Raw genomic sequence first — 10,942 nt, 5'->3', positions numbered from 1 at the left:
GCGAAGGAGGCGAGGTGAGAGAGAGTAGCGAAAAGAATGACGGCCCAGAGGGCTCCGATTCGCATTTTAGGGCTTTTAGCGGCGGCCTTTACGGCGGAGGTTCCGCCGGTAATTTTACCGGCGGACAATGCGCCGGCAATTTTTCGTTGAGTTTAAATAAGCCGGCGCATAATCCGCCGGAACGGTTTCGTTGAGTTTAGAAGAACGTTTTCGCCGTAATCTGCGCCGGAAATAATCCAGAGCCCTTTTCACCGGCGGTATTTCCGGCGCAATTGACGCCGGTAAATTACCGGCGTCCGATCCGCCGGAAATGACGCCGTAAACGTTACGTCGCATCATTCCGCCGGAACCTGCGCCGACAATGCCGGCGCAAAAAAATCCGCCGGAAATTCCGACGGTAATCACGTGTTTTCCCGTAGTGTTATTCAATTGCTTTAGGCTTCGTTTGATTTTTTGGTACTTTTGTAAAAGACAGTTTTAAGAAATATTGGTTCATAGTATTTAGTTTTCTAACGGAGAAACATATATAAAAAGCTTTCTCAAAACAACTGAAAAATTAAGAAAAAAAAAAGAGAGTTATTAAGAATGTGATTTGAAGAACCAAACCGTAAAGAAAAAAATGAATTTGTTGTTTTAAACGGAATAAGCACAAAAAACTTCCAATCAAACGAAGCCTTAATTGGTAGCTTTTTAGTAAGTCGACGGATAATTTTAGGATTTGTTAAGAAGACTTAGGGGGAAGGCGTGAAGTTTGAGTGAAGAAGAAATATAGTTATTGATCACAACTTATTTATTATTTTATTTAATTCCAAATCTATTCAATTGCTTCTTTACTTAGATTTATTAAATTATTTGTTAGTAACTTAATATGAAAAGCCAAATACTCTTTCAAAATTTTAGCTTTTTTGTTAGCTTGACAAAGTTCTCATTCAATTAATTTAGGCATGCAAGAACAATTATAAAAAATTTAAAACAATCCAAATACACACAAAAGCTCATCTCGAGTTCAAGCAGATTCTCAATGAGCTCAAATTCGCTCAAAGATAATCCTTTAACCGATTATGGAGTGTCAATGACTGCTAATTTCATTTTATAATCTAGGGATAAAATCCTTAAATAATAGATAACTACATAGTTTTGATCATCAAATATAATGTTAGTTGGAAAATATGTTCATCTTTGACTGTTATGCATAGTTACAATTTTAGGGGAAATTATTGCATCTGGTCACCGGATGCGGATTCGGAGATAGGTCCGGATATTAATAACATACTATTTTAAATTAAGCGCTTCAAAAGCACAGGTAAAGCGCAGTTAAAAATGCAAGTAAAGCGCACCTAAAGCGCAGTCAAAAGCACTGGTGATGTGACATGTTTTTATTGGATGTCCGAACCTATTTAAATATTTTACATTATTTTAGCCCTACTTTCATTTTTGACAAATGATAGAATTCATATGTTTTTTTATATTATAAATATTTTTTATGATTATTTATCAACAATTATTTGACAATGAATTTTAGCCACTATAATTATATATTTATATTTAATGAAAATTTTTAATATATTTAAAATAATTAATATGAAACAATAAGATAAAATTATATAACCCTAAAACTAATGATCTATATCAAAGCTTTAGTAAACGGGTCCAATTGGCCGACTAGTAATAGTCGTAACAAAGGTTAGGTACTACTAACAGAACATATTAACTAACATAAGAGTTGACACATATTAAAGTAATTATTTTAAACCACAAATAGCATCAATAAAGTTACATAAAGCATGCGATCCAAAGAGGATTTACGATGACCTGAGAATTGGGCCCATAAGCCGTTTGTCATATTGCCGCAACGGCATCCACCTCTTCCACCTCTACGTAATGCATGAACTCAATGTCTTGGAGCAACGCCGCCATGGTTTCTGGCGCAAGGCAAACTTCCAGGTCAACGCTCCCTCCCCCTTCCCTCCCAGGAAACGCCGATATCTTCCCGTCGAACTTATTCGCCTTCCCGCTCCTCACCGCCACTGGCTCACCCCACCCGAAATCATTCCTTTCGTACATTGGAAATCTCGGCGAGCTTCCCATCGTCAGCCCTGCTCCGCCGGGATTCCCCAAAGGAAAACATCTCGGCGCCGTCTCCCACTCCGCCACTACCTTTCTTATCTTCTCATCCCCGTGCGCAGCCACATTCCGGCGAAGCATCCCAGCAATCCAACTAAGCTCTCCAGCCGCCACTTCTCCGACCGCCGCCGTTGTCGGGATGCTCTGTATCGCGTTCCCGAAGTAACAATCGTCCACCGCCGGTAGTACTCTCCGACGACAGTTCACCGCCATGCGGAACGTCGTCGGCGTTGACGGCTGGAGGTGTTTCCTCGCGCGAGTCACCGACCGCCACAGCTGCGCGCACAGAGATTGAAATGAGGAAATCTCTTCTACTTCTTTGAAATGTTTTCTGTCGTGGATAGATTTGCCGTACGCCTCAGCGTTTTGGGAAGAGTGGTAGTTATTTGCTTTCGCTTTCAATTCCTGAATTGATTCACGGCGGAAATGGAATATTCTCTCTCTTATTGGAGAGTCAACCGGGAAGGTGACGGCGGGACCCTTGCCGCCGGGAAAACGTAGAATGGCGGAGGAGTCGGGGAAGAAGTTTCGGATAAAGTTCGGAGGACGGGAGATGGTGGTTAGAGTAGGTGAACGGCAGAGTTCGGCCCAAGCGTTGAAGAAATTCCAGAAGGAAGTGCCGTCGACGACGGCGTGGTTGATAGTGCAGGCGAGGAAGACGGCTCCGTCGCCGAGTTCGGTGAGTTGGAAGGAGGAGAGAGGAAGGAAATGGCCGTCGTGGCTGACGGTACAGTCGAGAGGGAAGAAGGATTTGACTTGGATGGGGACGTCGGAAGAAGGTGGGAGGAGGAGGGGAAGGTTCAGGGAAGGTGCGCTCGCAAGGGAGAACTCGGAGCCGGCGTCGGTAGAGGACATGAAGACGCGGCCTTCGGCGTCAGTGAAGAGGCGGCCGGCGAGTGGTGGGAAGCAGGAGAGGGCGCGGGAAAGGGAGGTGGCGAGGAGAGAGAAGAGGGGGAGGATGGGGATGGGAGGTGGCGGGAAAAAGAGGCCTTTTTGAATGTAGTGGCAAGAGAGCATGGGGAGGTCGGAGACTGAGAGCTTTAGGTCTGAAAAAGTTGATTTCTTGTTAGGGACGACGGTGAGTTTAGAGAGCATGGTGACAACGGAGGAGGAGGAGGAGGAGGAGGAGGCGGACTTGGCGGAAGAGACGAACGAAGAAGGCATGCTTGAGTTACTGTATAATTAGCAAGTTGATCAAGGCTACACACGTACTAGTCTCTTTTATTTTGCTTGTTTTTGGAGGAAGTTCCATGAAGCTTATATAGAGGTGGAGAAGAAGAAGGTATGGATTCATGCATTATGGGAGTTACTGAATAGGGTTTTTTGTGTGTTGATTTTTTTAAAGAAAGAGCAGGATGGTTAATTTAAATTAGGAATAAGTATAGAGTATTAAAATTTTTAAAAAGAAGTAAACTATTCAATTAGAATGGTGCATTCTAAAGAATGCGCTAAAAGAATGCACTAGATCATTTGGTTCATTCAACCCAGTCAGCTGGACTAAATTCTAAAATTACTGTAACAATGCGCCAAATAGTTTGGCGCATGCAATCGCATGCGCGAAACAAATGGTGCATTCCATTGAACGCGTCAAATTGTTAATTTGGCTTATTCTAAATACACCAAACAGTTTGGTGAATTCAATAAAATACATCATTTTGGATTTTGCTAGTTCATTTCTTTTTAAATTTTTTTAATACTCCAATGGAGAATCTTCATAGTTGCTAAAGGGAAATGGTAGTAACATGTGGATAGATATGGAGTAGGGTCATGTGCAGTAATATCCTCTTCAATTTTATTATGATTTGATGGTTGATGCCTTAATGAGAATGGATGCTTTGCACTAATGGCCTTTTTATCCATAAGAGATAATTTAAATATTATTCTTTTTATTGTAATATAGTTTGTATCATGATATCAAATTTTTTTTTCTTTCTTTGTTAAATATATTGTTCATTGCTGTATATGGATTCAATCAATTTGGTAAATGAGTAGATATGCTCCACTTGACACACCTGATCATATCTTTATGAAAAAGAAAAAAAAGGGTTGAGAGTTACATAAAATAGGAGTATTAATTATTCTGATAAAAATAAGATAATTTTGTAGATAGTATTCTAATATTATAATTAATAAAGATAATATCTATATGATTATATTGCAATATGCCCATCCTTAGAAGAGTTAAATTTTTATTCTTAGTGATTTGTTGAAGTACTTTTAATGATTTGGTTGTGCATGCATAAATATGTTGAAACCGGTTTAGACTCTTATAAAATGGCTTGATTAAATAGTTACTTCATAAATAAAGTGATAAATAATCATATAAGATGATTTGCTATATTAATATATAGTACGTAGTATTCCAATGAAAGTAATAAAGAATAAATTTAAACTGTTGCGTCCCGAAATATTCACGGTGGTAGAGAAATATAAAGTAATGTCTTAGCTTTGTACGAAGATCCAACACACAACAGTTTAGTGCTGTCTGTAAGAACGTGGTTCCCGACTGGGGGTAATTTTTGCTCTAACCTTAAAATGTCGTTCTTGTAAACGTCCTGACATCAGTTATTGCTATATCAATTTCTTGAGAATTAAATGTGGATTGGGGGGGCAATCTTGATTACAGCCGTGGTCAATAAGATTCCTCCAACTCTTCCAACATCCAAGACAATGCTTGTTACATCAAGCCAAGGCCTTCTCTCCAATGAAATGTCCCATTTGTAATCAACTACAAATACCAATTAATTCATTCAAACTAAACTAGGTCTTGTGGTTTTTCCCCTTTTTAGAATTTTACACGTAAAATTTTTTGTATCTCTTATGAATGCTACACCCTCTCTCTTTTCTGATTGCGTGTTGGATCTTTGTACAATGCTAAGACGTTAAACTTTATATTTCTCTACCGCCGTGAATATTCTAGGACGCCATAAATTATTCTTATTTTTATAAGAAAAGATAAAACAATACATCAAATGATACGTAGAAAAATAATTGAATGAAACAATTAGAAAATATATGAAATAGCTAGACGCAATAACTAAAATCACAAGTTCAAACAATTTGCTCCGTGGAGCTCACGAATCACGAGTTTATATCCAGATTGTGATCTTCTTCTAAAAATCAATCCAAACAACTCTGATAAGACTACAAGAGAGGATAAAGAAGAAGACGATGCTAAAGCAGAAGAACAGACAAGAGTTAGTACGTAAAGAAATGGGAAGAGATAAGGGATGCATGGGTAGAGACATGAACGGAACTTCTCAGAAAAATTCTGGCCTGCAGAAGCTATGAGCCTACGATAGCCAAGTTCATGCATTTGGATCAATTCCCAGCAGCACAGGTCAGCGGCAACCTAGGAATCTTCCCTAGCCACTGCAGAGCTCTAGTTTAGGCCACTAATTTTGCTCTTTTGATAGCTAAACCACCAACATTTTTATAATGGAATAAAGAAAAGTAGCGCATTGCGAGCCCAGCTGTGCTACTTTTCCTTGCATGAAATAACTCCATAAACATATTGGATGAGTTTGGTTCTCTACTGTACATTGAATCTCGAAAATCCTCACTTAAATATTTCTTGTGTTAATAGCCTAAATATTCATTTAGAGCTGTTGAATAGAAGGCAAAATTTTTAGTATAATTGCCGCATATTTTAAGGCCTATTTTTTCGCCAAGAAATTTCTGGTAGTCATATCTTGTCGTTCGGGCTTTTTGTTTACTCGTTCTAAGAAGCTTACGTGCATATTAATATGCTAAGCTCACTAGAGAATCCTGCACAATTTTGGTTTTAAGATGCCATTCAGCCCTCAATTAAACGAGGCTTTGAAAAATGTATGGAATAACCAAGCCTCGCCCTCACCGATGAGAGAGAGAGAGAGAGAGAGAGAGAGAGAGAGAGAGAGAGAGAGAGAGAGAAGCTTCATCTCTCACCATCCCAACTAAACTTGGTATATTAGCCAGTTAGGCTACAATTGATTGAATGATTTTGAAGAAGATGAAGAAGTAACGAGAGGGATAGAGAGAAAACAATTTGTATTAACTTGCTGTGCCGAGTACAGTGATTACCAATATATATAACTAATGCAATGGGTTTATTACAGGTTAACCCGTAAATAAGTAATACAGAATTTTAAGTAATTGTTGATTATAAGTATGCTATGCTAACATTCCCCCTCAAACGTACAATTGGGAACAAGTGTAAGTTTGGATCGTAGTAGTTTGAATCTAGGAGTTGTTAGTGGTTTGGTGAGTATGTCAGCGATTTGGTCGATCGTACTGATAGGCAGCAAGCGAATATCATTTTTCTGAATGTGGTGTCGAACGAAGCGTTGATCTATTTCAATGTGCTTAGTGCGAGCATGAAAGACTGGGTTGTTTGCTAAGGCAATTGTAGACATGTTGTCACAAAAGATGTCCACCGGTGAGTCATGCTTGTGCCAAAATCTGCTAGGAGACGCCGAATCCAAATGGTGTCTGCCGTTGCCGATGCTAATGCCCGGTACTCAGATTCGGTAGAAGATCTTGAAACAGTAGTTTGCTTTTTCACGGTCCAGGATACAATAGTGTCACCAAGAAAAGTACAGAATCCATAAGTAGATTTACGGGAGATAGGATTGGAAGCCCAGTCTGCGTCTGAAAATGTGCGAAGACGAAGGTCCGATGGAACAATGGGGAGACCAAATTCGAACGTCCCTTTGATATACCGCAGCAGTTTCTTGAGTTCAGAAGAATGAGAGGCGGAGGGATTGTGCATGTGTTGAGAGAGTGAGTTGACCGCATATGCTATGTCAGGTCGAGTTAAGGTCAGGTATTGCAATGATCCGATGAGCTTGCGGTATAGAGGTGCATCGAAGCAGGCCGCGTCTTGTGAGTCTGCCATGGGAATTTTTGTAAAGGATGGATTAGATACCGAGTTGCAACGTTGCAACCCAGCCATCTGAACTATGGAATTGGCGTAGACCGATTGTGATAGAATATACTTATCTGGGTGAGTGGTGATCTTGATGCCGAGAAACTGGTGAGCAATGCCCAGGTTTTTCATAGTGAATCGAGAGTTAAGCTGATTCATAAGCTTCGTCACGGCTTGAGAATTGTTGCCAGTAAGTAAGATATCGTCGACGTACACTAGAAGGTACATCTCGATGTTGTTTTGCCGAAACACGAGTAGAGAAGGATCTGCCTGGCTGTGTGTGAATCCAAGTTGAGTAAGAAATGTCGTGAATGTGGTGTACCACTGACGTGGAGCTTGACGAAGGCCATAAATTGCTTTGTTTAGACGACAAACATAGTTAGGATAAACCGAATCTTCGAATCCCTTGGGCTGCCGCATGAAGACGGTTTCGGTGATATCACCGTGAAGGAATGCGTTTGCAACATCTAACTGATGTACTGACCATTTGTGGAAAAGCGCGATGGTAAAAAGAATCCTGATCGTTGGTAGCTTGGCGACTGGACTAAAGGTGTTGAAATAGTCTACACCATGTTCTTGCTGATTTCCAAGAGCCACTAGTCTGGCTTTGAATCGGGCAATTGAACCATCTGATGTGTGCTTAGTTCGGTAGGTCCATTTTGAGCCAAGGATGGGCTTGTTGGTAGGAGGAGGAACCAGCATCCATGTTCCTTGTCGTTGGAGCGCGAAAAATTCTTCAGCCATTGCCTTTCTCCATTCGAAGTTTTTGCTTGCTTCGGTGTATGAAGTGGGGTCAGTTTGTGGTTGTTCATGATGGAGTAGATTAAGTTTATTAACAGGTTTTAGAGATCCTGTTTTGGCCCTTGTGGTCATAGGATGAATTTGATTAAATCTGGTGTGTGACTGAGGAACAACATCCTGTTGTGAGATGACCGGTTCGGAATGAATAGACGGCATGATGGATGAGGGAACAAGTTCAGGTAATAGCTGTGGTGGCGGAGACGATGTTTCTTGCTGATTAACCGTGGAGCATGGAACCAGAAGCGAGGGAGGTAAGTCCTGAGGTGGAATTTGGTGATCCAACGTTGCCCTGTTTTGAAAAGGAAAGGAGAATTCGTTAAATTTAACGTGTCGAGATACGACTACTTGATTTGTTACCTGATTGAGGCATTTATAGCCTTTCATTGTATCAGAATACCCAATAAAAGTGCACGGTGAAGATGTAGGCGTTAATTTGTTGCGTTGAGTAGACGGGTTGAGCGGATAGCACTCGCATCCAAACGTTCGAAGGTGATTGTATGAGGGAGTAATGCCGAACAGACGTTGAAGAGGTGATTCGTTGTTTGTGGTGGTAGATGGCATCCGATTTATAAGGTAGACAGCTGTATTAGCGGCGTCCACCCAAAAGGAGAGAGGTAAGCCAGCGGTATGAAGAAGAGTTCGGGTGGTGGTAATGATGTGACGATGTTTGCGCTCCGCAACACCGTTTTGCTCAGGAGTATAGGGGCACGATGACTGATGAAGTATGCCAGTTTGAGACGTGAATTGTTTAAAAGAATGATTTATAAATTCGCTGCCTCCATCCGTGCGTAATATCTTGATTTTACGGTTTGTTTGCCGCTCAATTTGCTTAGTAAAATTAATAAAGATACTAGTTACATCAGATTTATATGTGAGCGGGAAAAGCCAAATAAACCGAGAAAAATCATCTACGAAGATTACATAATATCGGAACCCTTGGTGAGACAGGACCGGAGAGGGTCCCCAAATGTCTGAATGCACCAGTTCTAATGGTGCTTGGGTTCTGCTAGTAGAGCGATCAAACATAAGCTTTTGTCCTTTACAAGAAAGACATGAATTACAAACTAAAGGTAAAGAAGTAATGTTTAACAGAGGATTAGTATGAGAAATTTGTTGTAATGTGCGATGATGGGGATGGCCAAGCCGACGATGCCACAGTTCTTTTGATGCCGAGGTAGCAGTGAGAGCTGTGGATTGATCCGGCTGGTGCAGTGCGGCAAGCTTGTATAAACCGTCTTTACAGGGTCCTCGGAGGAGGATTTGCTTGGTCACACGATCCTTAAAAACAAAGCCATTATTGTCAAAGGTTATGTTAATTGGGTTATCTTTAACCAATTTTGAAATGGATAACAAGTTATATGATAAGGAGGGAACATGAAGTAAACGAGATAAAAACAACTTACTGTTGGGGGTAGGAAGGATTCCCGACCCCGTATGGGCAATAGGGATGGACCTTCCGTCCCCAATGGTTACCGAGTCGTTTCCGGAGTATTCGCTGTATTCATCCAATCTGGAGACTTTATTGGTCATATGAGAGGAAGCTCCGGAGTCGATATACCAGTCGTCCGACGAGGTGTTTGGGTTATTAACTAGAAGAGCATTGTTAGTCTTGACTGGTGCCGAGGATGGAGTATAGTTAATATTTAACCGGTGCCAACAAGAATCTGCCGTGTGCCCTCTCTTCTTGCAAATTTGGCAGATGGTGATCGTGCTCGATGGCTGTTTACTCGGCTGAGCGGGGTCTGACGGTGGACGAGTTCGACTGCGTCTGCCTCGACCGCGACCCGCGTAGAGAGCGGCATTTGAATCCGGAATGGTGGGAAACTTTAATGTCGCGGCTTTGAGGTGTATCTCTTCGCTAATAAGAAGAGCATAGAGGTTATCGAGAGATAGAGAATTTTGCATAGTACGTATGGTGGTGGTGAAGGATTGATACGCCGGCGGGAGCCCGTTCAAAATGTAAATCATAACGTCCTCGAGATCAACTGAAGAACCAGAGGATGAAATCTGATCCACGATCTTCTTGACATCGGTGAGATATTGAGACATGGACAGATTTTGCATGGAAATGTTGTGCAATTCATGCTTGAGCTGGATGACCTTCGATCGATTCGAGGACTGAAATCTTGTATGAAGAGTAGACCATATTTAGTAAGTTGATTCGAGTTGAATCACGTAGGGTAGAACCGGAGGGGAGATCGTAGAGCACATCGCTGTGGCGAGATTTTGATTCGTAACCGACCAAGAATTGGAATCTTGGTTCGGATCAGAGTTTTCAGCGGAGGATTTGGGTTCAAGAAACCGAGCAAAACCATTTGCTTTGAATAGTTTTGCGATTTGAATACTCCAAATCGGAAAATTATCCGGCGTGAGCGAATGTGGAACGAGAAGTTTGAGATTGGATATTACGAATTTAAGCGACGGGGAGATGCCGGGCGTGGATACCACCGCTCCGGTGGTGTCGCCGACCGCCGAGGTGGAGATAGAGGCAGTATTAGCCATTGATCGGCGCTGGTCTCAGAATCAAGAGACTCTTGATACCACGAAGAAGATGAAGAAGTAACGAGAGGGATAGAGAGAAAACAATTTGTATTAACTTGCTGTGCCGAGTACAGTGATTACCAATATATATAACTAATGCAATGGGTTTATTACAGGTTAACCCGTAAATAAGTAATACAGAATTTTAAGTAATTGTTGATTATAAGTATGCTATGCTAACAGATTTAAGCAGCTTTGTGCGTTCCAGGAGACGTATCTTTTTGGAAAATTCCCACGAGAATCCATTCTTCTCATCTTATTCAGTGTTATTCTTAATTAATTGTTTTCTATTAATATAATTGTGTGCTTTAAAACTTATGGTGATAGGAAAAGAAGTTTCCGTCTAACTTCTTTGAATATCTCACACAGATAAAAAAAAGAGAATATATCGTAAATATAATTAGTGAGACATTTTCATGTGAAAATTTTGAAAAACAAAATAATCATGAGATCCAACTTAGTTGGAAAGAGTTCATTGCTATGACTTAGAGATTACAATTGTTGCAGAATAGAATATACGCGCCAATAGAGTTTGAAAATTTCCGGCTCACCGCTTTATGGATATCTAGC

General features: G+C 40.9%; 1 protein-coding gene across 1 annotated transcript; it reads right to left on the bottom strand.

The window, feature by feature from the left end:
- Nucleotides 1–1,757: 1,757 nt before the first annotated feature.
- LOC110114153 (uncharacterized acetyltransferase At3g50280-like) lies at nucleotides 1,758–3,334 on the bottom strand. Its single transcript, XM_020846930.2, has one exon. The coding sequence runs from the start codon at nucleotides 3,286–3,288 to the stop codon at nucleotides 1,840–1,842; it is 1,449 nt and encodes a 482-aa protein (XP_020702589.1). The 5' UTR covers nucleotides 3,289–3,334; the 3' UTR covers nucleotides 1,758–1,839.
- Between the last annotated feature and the right edge of the window lie 7,608 nt (nucleotides 3,335–10,942).

Source organism: Dendrobium catenatum, unplaced genomic scaffold (genome assembly GCF_001605985.2).
Source record: "Dendrobium catenatum unplaced genomic scaffold, ASM160598v2 fragScaff_scaffold_716, whole genome shotgun sequence".
Lineage (NCBI taxonomy): Eukaryota > Viridiplantae > Streptophyta > Magnoliopsida > Asparagales > Orchidaceae > Dendrobium > Dendrobium catenatum.
The sequence above is the reverse complement of the archived record's forward strand: the minus strand, read 5'-3'. Positions and strand labels throughout refer to the sequence as shown.